Raw genomic sequence first — 19,316 nt, 5'->3', positions numbered from 1 at the left:
CTAGGCAGTCAGCGAGCCATGTTCAAGCAGGCCATGAGGCACTGGGAAAAGCACACATGTGTGACTTTTATTGAAAGAAGTGATGAAGAGAGTTACATTGTATTCACGTATAGACCTTGTGGGTAAGTAGAACCAGGGAATGACTTAAGTAAGTGTAGAAGAGGAAAAAGAAAATCCAGAGGTAGGATTCATTTCTTAATATTTGCTTAGCATTTTGCCCATGAGAAAGTGTGAATTTTACATAAGAAAATATATTTTGAATAAATACAGTCTTTGATCATAGACCTTTGTACATCTACCTCAAGTGTATTTCGCCACCACGTCAACTACTTCTCCTCATGTTGCAACTATAATAATGGTATCGCCACCGTCAATAATATCGTCTGGTGATTCTCTTGAGCTCCCTCTAAAATCTATGCAGTAAGATTCCATTGATATTCACTGTATCTTTTGATTTCTACCTCCATCCCATGTCATTGCCTCAATCCATTCATGTCTTTGTCATGTCACACCTGACCTATTCCAAATGCTTGACTGTCTTCCCTCATCAATTTACTACCACTAGAATTATCTTTAAAGAATACCAGTCAGAGCAAGACACCACCCCTTTTTGTTGATTCTTCAGTGCTTCCTCGTAGAGTGCTGCTTTCTAGATTGGCTTCTTACGGGATGATAACAAATATTCTCCAAAACAACTGTTCTGGAGCACTGGGTGTTATATGCAAACAATGAATCATGGAACACTACATCAGAAACTAATGATGTAATTGCATGGTGATTAACATAACACAGTAATAAAAAAATGTAACAAACAACAACAACAACAAAAAAAACAACTGTTCCGTAAGTTGTGAAATGCTGTGTTAAATTTCAGTAGATATTTCTGCAGCAATGTGCTAATGAACATTATGAATATTCAACCCATCAAAGAGAATGTAGAATACAGTGTTTTTTAAACTTACTTAAAAAACGGAACATCCATGTCACTCTTTTAAGAGTGAAGAACATACATCAGTATCCCGGAACACATTTTGGGAAATGTTAGCCTGAGAATAAAGTCCAAATTCCTTGATATAACATTTAAAGAATGCCATGAACTTACCACAACTTCCATGTGCAGCCTCTTCTGCCACCACATCCCATAATCTAGCCAAGTTACAGTAATAGCAGTTCTCCAAGCAACACTGTATAGTTAAAGCCTTTTTACTGTGAAAGGTCTCAAACTTCTCTCTCCTCTATCTCTAGTTAGTTGGAAATTACATTTAAATATTTGATTAAACTCAGATAGAACTTTGCTTGCTCGGGAAGAATACTCGGTAGGGTTTGCTGTCTCCTTGACATCGCATCCCCTCAGGAGGCACATGTGCTGGGACCTAGCACTTCAGCGATGCTGCTGTTGATCAGTGGATTCCAGGGGTGACGGCCCAGTCCCTCCATTGTAAAAGTTCCCATCATTGCAAAATAGTGATTTGCTAATGTTGTTCTTTCCTTTTAGTCCTTCTACATTTATTAGCTGGACTCCTCTACAAAGAGGAATTTTCTCTAATCAGCTCAAACTATTTGAATACCCTCTAGTATAGTTTATATAGGGAAGTAAAAATAAATGCTTCATTCATTTGGAGGAAAGAGTTCTTGCCCCATCACATATATTTTTGGGGGAGAAAATATATATGTCACTGGGTATTGGGGGAGGATTGTGTCATCTGGCTTTGTTCTATCACATATTCCTAGAAGATTTAACCTCACTTAAAAAGTAATGGATTTTACTTTTGACCCTATCTGAGTGACATTAAGAAAAAGTATACATTATTACCTTTCTTTTTTTTTTTAAGATTTTATTTATTTATTTGATGGAGAGAGAGACAGCGAGAGAGGGAACACAAGCAGGGGGAGTGGGAGAGGGAGAAGCAGGCTTCCCGCCAAGCAGGGAGCCTGATGCAGGGCTCGATCCCAGGACCCTGGGATCATGACCTGAGCCGAAGGCAGATGCTTAACGACTGAGCCACCCAGGCGCCCCTACATTATTACCTTTCTATATAGTTTTGGATAATGCCATAATTTTTTAGTTTTGACTTATTCAAGTAATGTTTTCTTCCAAATTACTAAATTTTATCTTCACAAGTTTTGGTTACATTTGAAATGCCTCCTAGTTCTTAATATCTATTTAATATTTAAAAGGTCCAACTCTTCCTTCCTTCTGGCTATCTAATAGGAATGGATATAGGTCAGCTTACATATTTCTAAACACATAATGTATTCAGATCAATATATCTTTCCTTTATCTTTACCACCCTTCAATTTTCTGAAGCAAATACAAACAAAACACTGGCATTCATTATCTTATCAATAAATTTCTGTTTGTAGCAAACTCGTATTTATACTCATTTTCTTTCATTAATTTGGCTTTTTTCAAAGTTTTTCATTTTACTTGTTTTATCCTGCTAAACTATTTTTCCCCCTTCTCTATTCTTTCTTCATGTGTTTGCTTGTGTTTTTCTGCTTCCTTGAAATGCCTTTGCTTCCATTTTCATCAGTGGAAATCGTTCACATATTTCTTCCTCGCCCATTTCTGAGCTGCCCTCAGTGCGACTTTGCTTCACCTTCAGCTGTACTAGTTACATTGCCACCATTGGTGCACGTGTCTGCCTTCATCTGGGATGACAGGTTGCTTATCTCTTCATTCCTCGGGGCACCCAGCGCGCTGCTTTATAGATAGGTGATCAAGAAAATATTGACAATTTACACATCAGCTAAAGCACATCGTATATAATTCTAGAAGGAAAGAATGGAAGAATTTAGAGGTATTGAAGAGCATGTACGTAACGACGACTTTAATGATTTTAGAGAAATGGAAACTGAAGTTGTGACTTGCCCTCAAATCCTTAAATCTGTAGTTGCACTCCTGAAATCAAACTTTTGGGTATTTATATATACATGTAATTGTGACTGTTATAGTAGTAGTGTTGCATTTGGTGATTTGTTTTGTATTGTTTCCTTATACTGTATTTTCAATGATAGGAAGGATGATACATTTTATAGGAATTGGTCATTGGCTTGCTAATCGTTCTAACCATTTTGTGACTTCTAAATTTCATTTGGAATTACCATTATTGGCCATAATTTCATGAAACAGTTATTTTATCATTATGGTGATTTTTTTCTTTGATAATACTGCATTTGTATCTCATAAAAATTAATCAAAATTATTAAAAAGTTTGGCATCTGGTGTTACACAAAACACTGAGGGCTACTGCAGTGAGATCTATCTCAAGTCAAATGCATAACACTCCTATTGGATTTTGGTATTGTGTCCTTTCCCTCTGTTGGCAAAAAGTTTGAACTTAACTATAAATATTTTTTCAACGAATATTTATTGTCATCAGTGACATTTATTTCACAAGATGATTATTATCAGCAAAATGTAAGATCACTTTATAAAAACTTGTTTCATTTATTTCTTTGTAAGTCAGAAATTTATATAGCTGAATTTATTACCTTTGTCTACTATGCAACTTTATATTGCTGAATATTCTCTTTTTTAAAGTGTAACTTTATTTTTTTTACACTGTTACATTAGTTTCAGGTGTACAATTATAGTGATTAAACAATTCTATACATCACCTGGTGCTCATCACGACCAGTGGCCTCCTTAATCCCCATCACCTGCTTAGCCCAATCCTTACCCTCTTTCCCTCTGGTAACCATCAGTGTGTTTACTATAGTTAAGAGTCTGTTGCTTGGTTTATCTCTCTCTTTCTCTTTATCCCTTTGCTCATTTATTTTACTTAAATTCCACATGTGAGTGAAATCATATAGTATTTGTCTTTCTCTGATTGACTTACTTCACTTAGCATGATACTCGCTAGCTCCATCCATGTCATTGCAAATAACAAGATTTCATTCTTTTTTATAGCTGAATAGTATTCCATTGTGTATATATACCACCTCTTGTTTATCCATTCATCGGTCGATGGACACTTGGCTGCTTCCATATCTTGGCTATTGTATTGTAAATAATGCTTTTGTAAACACAGAGGTGCGTGTATCCCTTTGATTTAGTGATATTGTATTCTTTGGGTAAATAAGTAGTACAATTGCTACATTGGAGGGTAGTTCTATTTTTAACTTCTTGAGGAACCTCCATACTGTTTTCCAGAGTGGCTGCACCGGTTTGCATTCCCACCAAGAGTGCATGAGGATTACTTTTTCTCCACATCCTCTCCAACACTTCTTGTTTCTTGTGTTGTTGATTTTAGCCATTCTGATGGGTGTGAGGTGATATCTCATTGTCGTTTTGATTTGCATTTTTCTGATGGTGAGTGATGATGAAATCTTTTCATGTGTCTGTTGGGTATATGAATGTCTTCTTTGGATAAATGTTCATGTCTTCTGCCCATTTTTTAATTGGATTCTTTGCTCTTTTTGGTGTTGAGTTTTATAAGTTCTTACATATTTTGGATAGTAGCCCTTTATCAGATATGTCATTTGCAAATATCTTCTCCATTCAGTAAGTTGCCTTTTAGTTTTGTTGACTGTTTCCTTTGTTGTGCAAATCCTTTTTATTTTGTTGTAGTCCCAATAGTTCATTTTTGCTTTTGTTTCCTTTGCCTTAGGAGACCTGTCTAGAAAAAAGTTGCTATAGCCAATGTCAAAGAGTTTACTACCTATGTTCTCCTCTAGGATTTTTGTGGTTTTAGGTCTCATATTTAGGTCTTTAATGCATGAATATCCTCTATCCCCTACTAGATAGTTTCTTGAACAATCTTACTTTTTTCCTATCTGCTAATTTTTAATGATTCCTTAAAAACAACTAACCAAACAAATAAACTTAGGGTTAACTTATTTAGCTATTTTCTAGATTTTGTGTTTTAAATTGTGTTTAAATTTGGTCAGTTTGGCTATTCAGATTATGGCAACAGTCACTTATTCATCCTTACCTATTGAGTTTTCATTTTGTGCCACTTACTATACTAATTTTTGGGACTATAAAATTGAATGTGAGGTGTTTTTCTCTGCAAGAAGATTATAGTTAGGCAGAGGAGGTGTGCTAGCTAGGATTCTTGCTTGCAAACAATGGAGGCTAATTAATTTAAGCAGAAAAAAATGACTTGTTGGATTATTAGATAATTTGTAGAATCACACCAATGGAAAAAGTGGAGAGCCAGGTGGAGGGAGGTATCTCAGGGAAGAGCATTTTTAATCCCTGGCCATAAGCATCTTCACCATTGCTTTGAATGGTCCCTGCTAACCACCAAAGTCTTAGCTCTCTCCTGCACTTATGAGATCTGTTCTTTCAACAAATATTTATTAATTTATTTATTTCAAAAATGATCTGTTTCCAGTTTTATTACAATATAAGTGACATAGAACACTGTATTCCTTTAAGGTGTATACTGTGATGAGTTGATATATGCATACTTTATGAAATGATTCCCACAATAAATTTAGTTAACAGGCATCACCCCACATAGTTGCAACACTTTTATTTTCTTGTGATGAGAACTTTTAGATCTGCTCTCTTAGCAATTTTCAAGTATATGATACAGTATTATTAACTTTAGTCACCATGCTGTACATTATATCCCCAGGACTTATTTATCTTATAGCTGGAAGTTTGTACATTTTGACCCCCTTCACTCACTTGGCCCACCCTCCCACCTCTCACCCCAAGTGCTTGCAACTTCCAATCTGTTCTCTGTATCTGCTGAGCTGTACTATGGGCCTGACTATATTTTAGGGGCTAGAGATATCTGTATACAAAACGTGTAAGTTGTCTGCCCACAAACAGCTTACATTCTAGGATGGGGAGTCAGAAAAAAACATGAAAATCAATGAAATATAAAATGTATTAATAGACTCTAAGTTCTAGGACAAAAAGGAAAGCAATATAAATGGGATAGAAAGGCATTTGCACAAAAACTTGAAAAAGAAGATGAAATGAGCCATATGCTATGTGGGAGAACAGAGGTCCCGACAGAAGAAATAGCCAGGAAAAAGGCTTTAAGGCAAGAACATGTCTGTATGCTGAAGGCACAGCCAGGACACTGCATGGCTCAGGAGGAGTGAGTTGCAGGGACAGTAGTAAGAGATGGGACTGGATGGTAAGACATTTGTGTGAAGATCATGTGGGATCTTACAATTATTTGTAAGTACTGCAGATTTTCCTGAGTAAAAGAGAAAGCTTGTATTAGTAAGCTGACATGATTCATTTAATACATGACCCTTCAATCCCAGTGTCTTCAAGTAACAAACATTCATTCCTTGTTTGTTTGTACTGCCTGTCCATCACTGGTTGGCTGTGTCTCTCTCCAGAGTTACCACTTTAGTATTCAGTCTGATGGAGGAACCTTTCTTAGAACTTTGCATTTGTGGCAGATGAAACAGAGACAATATTTCCAAACATATTGACTATTAAAGATTCTCTCCAGAAATTATACAAAGAGTTCGTGCTCACATGACATTATCCAGAGCAAGTCACATGACCGAACTCAACATCAGTGGAGTAAGGAAGTATGATTATCTTCCAGTGAGGGGTAATGAATATTTTTGAACATTGACACAATGTGCCATAGAACCACTGGAGAATATTGGGTAGAGAAGAGTCATAATATGACTTTAAATTTTTAAATTATCTCAATGTTGAGAAAAGACTGCTATGGGGAGGACATCTTTGTGGATGTCATGATAGATCATCCAACAGGCAAAATCTAAAGGTGCTTTGGTCCTCCAGTCTGAGGCAAAAGTAAGGAATAGCAGGTTTTAGGTTACCTGATTACTATCTATGGCATAGGGAGAGGTGTGGCCTCCTATAGATGGTGAAAGTTTTTCTTGAGAGGACAGATAGATCTTATAGTGGCCAAGTTTTAAAAGCAGCACACAAATTAGAAATAAAAAAAATCAAGAGCTATATACAAGCAAATGGCATCAACCTGAGTGATATTTGAAACTAAGATAATACCTAGACGTGTTTAAACCACATTTTTATAAACCTCACATATTACCCTGTCATTCCATACCTAATTATATGTGCATATATTTAGTTATTTTTTCATCTTAGCATCCAGAATTATTCTCTCCCTAGAACAAGAGGAATCAAACCACCACATTTTTCTTCTTTCACAGGATCATTATAAAAGTCAGTGGAAAATATATTTTTGTTTTCTGTTATGGAATCCATCTTATTTATTGGAAATTGCTATGTGTAAAATTATGCTTAAAAAAGGTGTTTTAGATTAAATAAGTTGACCACATTGCTTGACTATCTCCCAGATTTTGATTTGCAAAGTATTTTCTTCTTTGAATATAACCAGCGAGAATGACTCTGTGTGTAATTTAGTTGCTATATAATCATCAGATATTTTAGTTTAACTACTGTTGCTCTATGGTAGCAAATGATTCGGTTTAAATCTCTCCAAAATTTGCAAATTTTGTGTTTTCCTACATCTAATAGTTTATTATTTGGGTATGCAATAAATATCTGTGTCTAGATTGAAGCATAGTATTAAAAATTGGGGCAAAACCAAAATTTCCTGATTTTTTCCCTACCAGTTACCTCCTTTTTTCTATTATTGATTTATTAAGCTTCATTAATTGTTATAATAGATTCATAAATAAGTGTATGGTGTAGGTTCAGATGCTTAAGGCATTTAAAGCCCAAAGAAATAATTGGAATGAAAAATATTTGTATTTGTGAACAATCAAAAGGACTATCAAATATACTTACTTTGGAAACTGAAAATTTGTGAAATTCCTTTTAACGCTTGGGCAATTAATTTTACAGTTTTCTCAGTGTTTGGTGTCTTGTGCATCATGATTATTATTTACTGCCCTCTATTGCTGTCGCAAGCAGTGATCCTATATATAAACCTATTTTAATGTAAACCCCAATTATTTAAGTTTTAGATATAATTTTATTTATATTTGCAAATCTCATAATTCTACCAGTTGTTAGTTTTTCTCCACCAGTTAGCTATTAACCTTAGGAAATTTACCTTTTGAAACTAATTTTCCTCCATTGATTCCTTTTAAAAGTTTTCTTCTTCAAAATAAATTCTCCCATGAGTAGGAAAAATAACTCCTTTGTTGATTAACCATCTTTCTTTCTTTTGTTCTTTTTTGTTTTGTTTTCTTTTTCTTTTTCTTTTTTTAGGGGAGATAAAGGGGAAAGGGAGAGAGAGAGAGAGAATCTTAAGCAGATTCTGCACTAAACGTGGAGCCTGACACGTTTAGTGCAGAAACGTGAGCCTCACAACCCTGAGATCATGACCTGAGCCAAAACCAAGAGTCAGGCGCTTAACCAACTGAGCCACCCAGGCACCCCTAATTCTATTTTTCTTAAAGGGGAAAATAAACTTTGTTTTTATATTCAAAACTGAAATAATGGATTATTTCCAGATAACCACAGTGACAAAGTAGTTACTTAAATAATGTAGATGGATTGTGAAACGAAAAAACTGTATTAGACATAATTGTGGGTTAGTAAGTCTTGAGTTTATATGTTTAAAGCCCATTAATCACCATCAGAGATATTTTATTTTCTGATATCTTCTGAACACTCCTAATAATGATTTAAGGCATATCTTCTAATGTATGAATTAGTGAAAAAGCACTTCCAGTGATTATGTGGAGACTTTTGTTGTCTATACATTTACCAGGACTAGGCTACTCTGCCTCTGAATGTGTTGGACTTTGTAGTTGATCATAATTCTTGACAAGTTTCACTGTACTGTAATTAATCTATCATTGCCACCACCATCTCTGTTTTTTTCCTTTATTGCAGATGCTGCTCCTATGTAGGTCGGCGGGGAAATGGACCCCAGGCAATCTCTATTGGCAAGAACTGCGATAAATTTGGAATTGTTGTTCATGAATTGGGCCATGTGATAGGCTTTTGGCATGAACACACACGACCAGATCGAGATAACCATGTCACTATCATAAGAGAAAACATCCAGCCAGGTGAGAGGCTTCAGAATATGTTGGGTTTAAGGTTGATGGAATATCTTTTAGTTGTGTTTATACTATTTATGATTTAACTTTTTCTTAAAAAGTGTGAACTAATTTTTTTGATATGGTAGAATCAGCATTTTGCTGGATAAAAAATATACTCATGATGATGTTACATTTTAAATTTTTTTTTCCTTTAGACTGGGTGATTTTATATGCATTTTTGGTTTGCTTTATTTTCTTAAGGTTTAGCTGTTTTATTTCAAACTTCTGTGCTTTCCAAGAATGGGTATAGGCTATTGAACCATAAATTAATATTATTTAATTTTTAAAGCATTTTTACTACTTAGCTCTATAATCTATGTGGTAGAGATTTAGAAAGGATCCAGGGTTTGGCATGAAACATGCTGCTACCATAGAAATCTGTATTATACCAGGGACATTTCTGGGGAAAATTTTGGGGAAATGAGTCATTTCCAGGGTAGTCTAAATAGTTTTTTGAGAATTCTTCTTAAACTACCCTAAAGATAAATTCTTAAGATTTTTTTCAGTAGTTGAAATATCATATATAATTAAAATTTAATTTTCTCTGATAGTTGATATGTGATAATAGCCTTATTTTAAAGCTTTTTATTTAACTTTCAAAAATTAATAAAGATTACATTTCAGTTACCAAAAGAAAAATTCTGTTTTTTGGAATTGCCTTATGAAGTTATATGGATTTCAAGCATTAGGAAAGTAAAAATGCATCCTTATTTCCTTATTCACGGCAAGTTTTAAGTTACAAACATTGAATTCCTTAGACTTTCTTGTAATTAAAAGTATTGTTCTATTTATTTGCTCATCACATATTTGGTGTTAATTATTTATTGAGGCATTATTAGATGTTGAAAATGCTGTCATGAAAAATACAAAGCTTAATGTGGGGTATGTGCATATACATAAATGACTGCAAGGGGGTGAGAAAAGTGATAATAGTCATATGGTGAAAATACCGCAAAGTCCAAGTAACATATGACAAAATGCCTTGGCAAGTCAAGGGAGATGTCACAAAGGAACTGAAATTTAGAAGTAAAGTATAAGTGTTCAAAGTGCACAGAAGAAAGAATTTCTAAGCTGAAAAAACATCATGATAGCTATAATTATAGAAAATTGAATAATTTTTATTTGCTCATTATGGCTGCATGGTTAAGTTGCAAGTGGGAGATTAGTTGGTAATTACCAAAGGAGGTTGAATTATAGGGGATCTTCTATACGAAGCTAGGGAACTTAGTTTTTATTTTTAGCTGCTGGAGAATAATCAAGGATTGAAAGCAGAACAAGTTCAGATTAAAAAAAAGGAAAAAAATAATTCTTTCAGCTTTGGGATCATAACTGAGAATGGAGAAGTGGAGGTAGGGAGGATGAACTTAAGGAAACCTATAAGAAAATTTAATAAGTAGTTTATAAAAGATGACTAAGTCCTTAGTCAAGGAAGTGCAATTCAAGAATAAGGGAATAACCTTTCAAAAATATTTTAAGAGGAACACTAACATATGAGGGAAAATCTTCAAGGTTTTATTTTTAGGCAACAGGATGAATGGTGGCACCATTAGATGAAGGAAGAAATATGGATAAAGCAACATGTTTTTTAAAGTAAGAAAGAGAAATAATGGTTTTATTTAGCATATCGTTGATTTTGAGAAGCCTTTGGATTATCTAAATGGAGATGTATAGTACACAAAGCAAAAGTGAGTCTAAAATTTAGGCTATATCTAGAAATAGAAATTTAATGGTATATTTGACTATCTAGGGAAACCCTGAAGGAAGAATAAAAATACAGCTAAGGATAGGAAATGGGGCATAGCAATAATTAAGCAACATTTTACAGAAAATCCTCCAAAAGACTAAGAAGGTTTGGTCAAGAGTTAGAAGAAAAATCACTGAATGTGATGTTCCAGGAAAGAGATCAGTTCAAGAATGATAAAGTAGGAGAAGAGGAGTGGGTGGTTCAAGATGGCAGTGTAGGAATAACCTGAACTCACCTCCTCCCATGGACACAACAAACTACTCCTACACATGGAGTAATTTCTCTGAAAAAATCCTGATAACTGGATGAACACTGTGCCTGGATAAAAGGGCTCTGAGGAGATGGGTAAGAGAGGTAGAGACACACCTGCTGCCAAAAACTCCAATTCTAGACATGATGACCCATAATGAGGAGAGATTCCCAAAGTATAGCACTTTCTCCTGAGAAGCTAGAGGTTGACACCACAATCTTTGGGTCCTGTACTGGAAAGATGAGCCCCCCTGCCCCAAACATAAGACCATCAGGGATTATATCCAGGAGAAGAAACAACTGTAGGGAGGCTGTAGGGAACAGGGAACCTGCCCTGAAGGGACTCGCATGTGGGGACTCAGTCACCCCAGGACCCAGCAAAAAAACAGCAGTTTGAAAACACCTGGTACATATGTGAAGCAGACCCAATTACTAATTTTAAAGTGATCACTAGAGAGGCAGAAGCATGTTGGGACTCTCTCCAGGGACAGAAGCACTGGCAGGTGCATTTTTGCAATCTCATTCTACCTTGCTAATGCCAATACTGGTGGGTGTTATTTTGGCAATCTCCCTGTAACCTGCTAGTGCAGGTGGGTGTACCGCACCTCACCATGTGCCAGCTATGCCATAGCCAGCTGGGAGAGCACCCTGCATCACTCCAGAACCATGTCACAGACAACCAGGCAAGAGACCTACCCTTCCAAGCCACAGATTTATCCCAGCTAGGCAAGTGTCCCACCCCTCCTGTGCCATAGTCAAACCACTGCCAGGCCAGTATCTCTCTTCCTTTGTGCCACAACCATGGCTCTGCCACAGCTGGCTGGTGCATGCACCCCACAGAGGGGATACCTCTGGAGTGTCTGGCTCTAGTAGCCAGAGTGATTGCTCCTGGGCCTCACACATCATCTTCTACACAAGGCCAATTCTTCAAGACTGGGAGAGGTAGCTGTTCTGATAATTAGGCAAAACAAGGCAGAGGCATATGTTTCAAATGAAAGATAAAGACCTCAGAAAATGACCTTAATGAAACAGAGGTAAGTAATCTACCTGATAAAGAGTTCAAAATAATGGTTATAAAGATGCTCACTGACCTAGGGAGAAGAATGGATGAATACAATGAGAACTTAAACAAGAGATAGAAAATATAAGAAAGTACCAAATAGAAGTTACAGAGCTTAAGAATACAGTAACCAATGAAAAATACACTAGAAGAGTTCAACAGCAGACTGGAAAAAACAGAAAAATGGTTCGGTGAACTGGAAGACAAAGCAATGAAACTCACCCAGAGAGAGTTGCAAAAAGAAAAAAAGGATTTAAAAAGGTGGGATACCTTAAGGGACTTACGGGACAACATTAAGCAGAATAATATCTGCAAATGGGTGTCCTAGAAGGAGAAAAGAGAGAGAAAGTGACATAAAACTTATTTTAAAGAGATCATGGATGAAAACTTCCCTAATCTGGGAATGGAAACAGGCACCCAGACATAGGAAGCCCATAGAGTTCCAAACAAGATGAACCCAAAGAGATCTATACATTATAATTAAGTTAATTATAATTATAATTAAAACATTGAAAGTTAAATATAAAGAGATAATCTTAAAAATAGCAAGAGAAACAAGCTTGTTACATACATGGGAAATCCCATAAGGCTATCAGCAGATATTTTTTTTTCATTTTTTTTTATTATGTTATATTAATCACCATACATTACATCATTAGTTTTTGATGTAGTGTTCCATGATACATTGTTTGCATATAATACCCAGTGCTCCATGCAGAATGTGCCCTCCTTAATATCCATCACTAGGCTAACCCATCCCCCCACCCCCCTCCCCTCTAGAACCCTCAGTTTGTTTCTCAGAGTCCATAGTCTCTCATGGTTCATCTCCACCTCCCATTCCCCTCCTTCATTCTTCCCCTCCTCCTATCTTCTTCTTCTTCTTTTCTTTTCTTTTCTTTCTTTTTTTTTTTTTTTTTAACATATAATGTATTATTTGTTTCAGAGGTACAGGTCTGTGATTCAACAGTCTTACACAATTCACAGCGCTCACCATAGCATATCCTCCCCAATGTCTATCACCCAGGCAACCCATCCCTCCCAACCCCCACCATTCCAGCAACCATCAGTTTCCTGAGATTAAGAATTCCTCATATCAGTGAGGTCATAGTGATACATGTCTTTCTCTGATTGACTTATTTCGCTCAGCATAATACCCTCCAGTTCCTTCCACGTCATTGCAAATGGCAAGATTTCATTCTTTTTGATGGCTGCATAGTATTCCATTGTATATCTATACCACATCTTCTTCATCCATTCATCTGTCAATGGACATCTTGGCTTTTTCCACAGTTTGGCTATTGTGGACATTGCTGCTATAAACATTGGGGTGCATGTACCCCTTTGGATCCCTACATTTGTATCTTTGGGGTAAATACCCAGTAGTGCAATTGCTGGATCATAGGGTAGCTCTATTTTCAACTTTTTGAGGACCCTCCATACTGTTTTCCAGAGTGGCTGCACCAGCTTGCATTCCCACCAACAGTGTAGGAGGGTTCCCCTTTCTCCTCATCCCCGCCAACATCTGTCGTTTCCTGACTTGTTAATTTTAGCCATTCTGACTGGTGTGAGGTGGTATCTCTTTGAGGTTTTCATTTGGATTTCCCTGATGCTGAGCGATGCTGAGGACTTTTTCATGTGTCTGTTGGCCATTTGGATGTCTTCTTTGGAAAAATGTCTGTTCATGCCTTCTGCCCATTTCTTGATTGGATCATTTGTTCTTTGGGTATTGAGTTTAAGAAGTTCTTTATAGATTTTGGATACTAGCCCTTTATCTGATATGTCATTTGCAAATATCTTCTCCTATTCTGTCCGTTGTCTTTTGGTTTTGTTGACTGTTTCTTTTGCTGTGCAAAAGCTTTTTATCTTGATGAAGTCCTAATAGTTCATTTTTGCCCTTGCTTCCCTTGCCTTTGGCGATGTTTCTAGGAAGAAGTTGCTGCAGCTGAGGTCGAAGAAGTTGCTGCCTTGTATTCTCCTTTAGGATTTTGATGGATTCCTGTCACACATTTAGGTCTTTCAGCCATTTTGAGTCTATTTTTGTGTGTGGTGTAAGGAAATGGTCCAGTTTCATTCTTCTGCATGTGGCTGTCCAATTTTCCCAACACCATTTGTTGAAGAGACTGTCTTTTTTCCATTGGACATTCTTTCCTGCTTTGTCAAAGATGAGTTGACCATAGAGTTGAGAGTCCATTTCTAGGCTCTCTATTCTGTTCCATTGATCTATGTGTCTGTTTTTATGCCAGTACCATACTGTCTTGATGATGACAGCTTTGTAATAGAGCTTGAAGTCCGGAATTGTGATGCTGCCAGCTTTGCTTCTCTTTTTCAACATTCCTCTGGCTATTCGGGTTCTTTTCTGGTTCCATACAAATTTTAGAATTATTTGTTCCATTTCTTTGAAAAAAATGGATGGTATTTTGATAGGGACTGCTTTGAATGTGTAGATTGCTCTAAATAGCATTGACATCTTCACAATATTTGTTCTTCCAATCCATGAGCATGAAATGTTTTTCCATTTCTTTGTGTCTTCCTCAATTTCTTTCATGAGTATTTTAGAGTTTTCTGAGTACAGATTCTTTGCTGCTTTGGTAAGATTTATTCCTAGGTATCATATGGTTTTGGGTGCAATTGTAAATGGGATTGACTCCTTAATTTCTCTTTCTTCTGTCTTGTTGTTGGTGTATAGAAATGCCACTGATTTCTGTGCATTGATTTTCTATCCTGCCACTTTACTGAATTCCTGTATGAGTTCTAGCAGTTTTGGGGTGGAGTCTTTTGGATTTTCCACATAAAGTATCATATCATCTGCAGAGTGAGAGTTTGACTTCTTCTTTGCTGATTTGGATGATTTTTATTTATTTTGTTGTCTGATTGCTGTGGCTAGGACTTCTAATACTATGTTGAATAGCAGTGGTGATAGTGGACATCCCTGCCACATTCCTGACCTTAGGGGGAAAGCTCTCAGTTTTTCCCCATTGAGAATGATAGTCGCTGTGCGTTTTTCATAGATGGCTTTTATGATATTGAGGTATGTACCCACTATCCCTATACTCTGAAGAGTTTTTATCAAGAAAGGATGTTGTACTTTGTCAAATGATTTTTCTGCATCTATTGAAAGGATCATATGGTTCTTGTTCTTTCTTTTATTAATGTATTGTATCACATTGAGTGATTTGCAGATGTTGAACCAACCTTGCAGCCCAGGAATAAATCCCACTTGGTCATGGTGAATAATCCTTTTAATATACTGTTGGATCCTATTGGCTAATATTTTGGTGAGAATTTTGCATCCATGTTCATCAAGGATATTGGTCTGTAATTCTCCTTTTTGATGGGGTCTTTTTCTGGTTTGGGGATTAAGGTAATGATGGCCTCATAAAACAAGTTTGGAAGTTTTCCTTCCATTTCTATTTTTTGGAACAGTTTCAGAAGAATAGGTATTAATTCTTTAAATGTTTGGTAGAATTCGCCTGGGAAGCCATCTGACCCTGGGCTTTTGTTTGTTGAGAGATTTTTGATGACTGCTTCAATTTCCTTAGTGGTTATAGGTCTGTTCAGGTTTTCTATTTCTTCCTGGTTCAGTTTTGGTAGTTGATACATCTCTAGGAATACATCCATTTCTTCCAGATTATCTAATTTGCTGGCATATAGTTGCTCATAATATGTTCTTGTAATTGTTTGTATTTCTTTGGTGTTGGCTGTGATCTCTCCTCTTTCATTCATGATTTTATTTATTTGGGTCCTTTCTCTTTTCTTTTTGATAAACCTGGCCAGGGGTTTATCAATCTTGTTAATTCAGAGAACCAGCTCCTAGTTTCATTGATCTGTTCTACTGTTCTTTTGGTTTCTATTTCATTGATTTCTGCTCTGATCTTTATGATTTCTCTTCTCCTGCTGGATTTAGGGTTTATTTGCTGTTCTTTCTCCAGCTCCTTTAGGTGTAGGGTTAGGTTGTGTATTTGAGACCTTTCTTGTTTCTTGAGAAAGGCTTGTATTGCTATATACTTTCCTCTTAGTACTGCCTTTGCTGCATCCCAAAGATTTTGAATAGTTGTGTTTTCATTTTCATTTGTTTCTATGAATTTTTTTAATTCTTCTTTAATTTTGTTGTTTACACATTCATTCTTTAGTAGGATGCTCTTTTGCCTTCATGTATTTGAGTTCTTTCCAACTTTCCTCTTGTGATTGAATTCTAGTTTCAAAGTATTGTGGTCCGAAAATATGCAGGGAATGATCCCAACCTTTGGTACCGGTTGAGACCTGATTTGTGACCTAGGATGTGATCTATTCTGGAGAATGTTCCATGGGCACTAGAGAAGAATGTGTATTCTGTTGCTTTGGGATGGAATGTTCTGAATACATCTGTGAAGTCCATTTGGTCCAGTGTGTCATTCAAAGTCTTTATTTCCTTGTTGATTTTGCTTAGATGATCTGTCCATTTCAATGAGGAGGGTGTTAAAGCCCCCCACTATTATTATATTGTTGTCTGTGTGTTTCTTTGCCTTTGTTATTAATTGGCTTATATAAGTAGCTGCTCCCATGTTAGGGGCATAGATATTTACAATTGTTAGATCTTCTTGTTGGATAGACCCTTTAAGTAGGATATAGTGTCCTTCCTCATCTCTTATTACAGTCTTTGGTTTAAAATCGAATTCGTCTGATATAAGGATTGCCATGCCAAATTTTTTTGGTGTCCATTAGCATGGTATGGTTTTCCACCCCCTCTCTTTCAAACTGGGGGTGTCTTTGGGTCTAAAATGAGTCTCTTGCAGACAGCATATCGATGGGTCTTGTTTTTTTATCCAATCTGATAGCCCATGTCTTTTGATTGGGGCATTTAGCCCATTTACATTCAGGGTAACTGTTGAAAGATGTGAATTTAGTGCCATTGTATTGCCTGTAAGGTGACTGTTACTGTATATTGTCTGTGTTCCTTTGTGGTCTATGTTACTTTTAGGCTCTCTCTTTGCTTAGAGGACCCCTTTCAATATTTCTTGTCGGGCTGGTTTCATGTTTGCAAATTCCTTTAGTTTTTTTGTCCTGGAAGCTTTTTATCTCTCCTTCAATTTTCAATGACAGCTTAGCTGGATATAGTATTCTTGGCTGCATATTTTTCTCATTTAGGGCTCTGAATATATCATGCCAGTCCTTTCTGGCCTGCCAGGTCTCTGTGGATAGGTCTGTTGCCCATCTAATGTTTCTACCATTGTAGGTTACAGATCTCTTGTCTCGAGCTGCTTTCAGGATTTTCTCTTTGTCTCTGAGACTTGTAGGTTTTACTAGTAGATGTCAGGGTGTTGACCTATTTTTATTCATTTTGAGGGGGGTTCTCTGTGCCTCCTGGATTTTGATGCCTGTTTCCTTCCCCAAATTAGGGAAGTTCTCTGTTATAATTTGCTCCAATATACCTTCTGTCCCTCTCTCTCTCTCTTCTTCTTCTGGGATTGCAATTATTCTAATGTTGTTTTGTTTTATGGTATCACTTATCTCTCGAATTCTGCCCTCATGATCCAGTAGTTGTTTATCTCTCTTTTTCTCAGCTTCTTTGTTTTCCATCATTTGGTCTTCTATATCAGTAATTCTCTCTTCTGCCTCATTTATCCTAGCAGTTAGAGCCTCCATTTTTGATTGCACCTCATTAATAGCCTTTTTGATTTCGACTTGGTTAGGTTTTAGTTCTTTCATTTCTCCAGAAAGGGTTTCTCTAATACCTTCCATGTTTTTTTCAAGCCCAGCTAGTATCTTTAAAATCATCATTCTGAACTCTAGTTCTGACATCTTACTAATGTCCATATTGATTAGGTCCCTGGCAGTCAGTACTGCCTCTTTTTCTTTTTGTTGAGGTGATTTTTTCCATCTTGTCATTTTGTCCAGAGGAGAATAGGTGAATGAGAGAACAAAATGCTAACAGGGTAACAACGTTCCAGAAAATATACACTAAACAAATCAGAAAAGACCTGAAACCAGGTGATAAGAAAGGGAAAGAAAGAAAAAAGAAGAAAAAAAAAGAAAAAGAAAAAAAGAAAAACAAACAAACAAAAGCAAAACAAAACAAAACAAAAACAGAATATGATCAAATATGATCAGGCTGGTGCATAGATCAGTGCCACACAGTAGATTTTGGGCATATTTTGGTCTGTTAGAAGAAAGTGCTTCCCAAAATTTTAAAGAAAGAAAAACTTATATATGTACAAAAATAAGGGTTAATACGATGAAGGAATGGAATATGAATGTAAAGATGAAAATTATAAAAGATTTTATAAAAGGAATTGATAAGATAAGAAGTTGGTTGAAAAAAGAAAGAAGAGGATTAAAAAAAGGAGGGGAGAGGATGTGATCAGGCAGGAGACTGGAACAATGCCACCCACTAGAGATTTAGGGTATATTTTGATCTGTTAGAAGAAAGTATATCCCAAAATTTTAAAGAGAGAACAACTTATATATATATACCAAAAATAAGGGTAACTACTATGAAGGATTAGAATATGACTCTAAAAATGAAAAATAAAAAAGATTTTTTTAAAAAAAGGATTAATAAGACATTTGTTGAAAAAGGGAAAGAGAAAAATTAAAGAAAAAAAAAAGACAGTTAAAAAAATTAACTTTGAAAGACTAAAGAATCATGGTAAAAAAGCCATGAATTCTACGTGCAGTATTCCCCTAGCACTGGAGTTCTGCCGTTCTCATTGATCGGTGAACTTGGTCTTGGCTGGCTGTTCTGGCTGATCTTCTGGGGGAGGGGCCTGTTGCCGTGGTTCCCAAATGTCTTTGCGGTAGGCGAATTACCCCGCCCTGGCTGGGTCCAGGCTAAGTAATCTGCTCGGGTTTGCTCTCAGGAACTTTTGTTCCCTCCAAGCTTTCCATACAGCTTTGGAGGACGAGAGTGAAAATGGCAGCCTCCCAATCTCCACCCTGGAGGAGCCGAGAACTCGGGGCCCCACTCCTCAGTGCGCCCCCAGAGAAAAGCAGTCAGTCACTCTCCTCTCCCTGGTCTCCAGCTGCACTCCGCGCTCACCTGGCCTGTGACTGAGTGTTTCTATCTCTGGCACCTGACCCCGTATGGAATCTTCAAACCCAGCAGATCCCTGGGCTGTGCTCCTGCACCGCTCCTCCTGGGGGAGGAAAGGGAGTCTCCCCAGATCTGCTGCTTGTTGGGTCCCTGTTGGAAGAGCAGTGGCCCGACTGTGCTGTGGATCATGGTTTATGGCAACCCTGGGTTGAGAGCCCACTCCTCGGCTCCGTCTCTGCAGCTGGTTCCCTAATCCGATACCT

At 36.8% G+C, this 19,316-nt stretch overlaps 1 protein-coding gene across 1 annotated transcript in view; it reads left to right on the top strand.

The window, feature by feature from the left end:
- The window catches only part of TLL1 (tolloid like 1), a 210,150-nt gene that overhangs the window by 90,377 nt on the left and 100,457 nt on the right, over positions 1-19,316 (top strand). Inside the window, exons 5-6 of the mRNA XM_035022757.1 lie at positions 5-122; positions 8,780-8,958. Coding sequence (XP_034878648.1) covers positions 5-122; positions 8,780-8,958 — 297 coding nt within the window. The remainder of the gene's footprint in view (positions 1-4; positions 123-8,779; positions 8,959-19,316) is intronic.

This window comes from Mirounga leonina, unplaced genomic scaffold (genome assembly GCF_011800145.1).
Source record: "Mirounga leonina isolate KUSES-001 unplaced genomic scaffold, KU_Mleo_1.0 Mir_176, whole genome shotgun sequence".
Taxonomy (NCBI): Eukaryota; Metazoa; Chordata; class Mammalia; order Carnivora; family Phocidae; genus Mirounga; species Mirounga leonina.
This window is presented reverse-complemented; position numbering and strand designations above follow the sequence as displayed.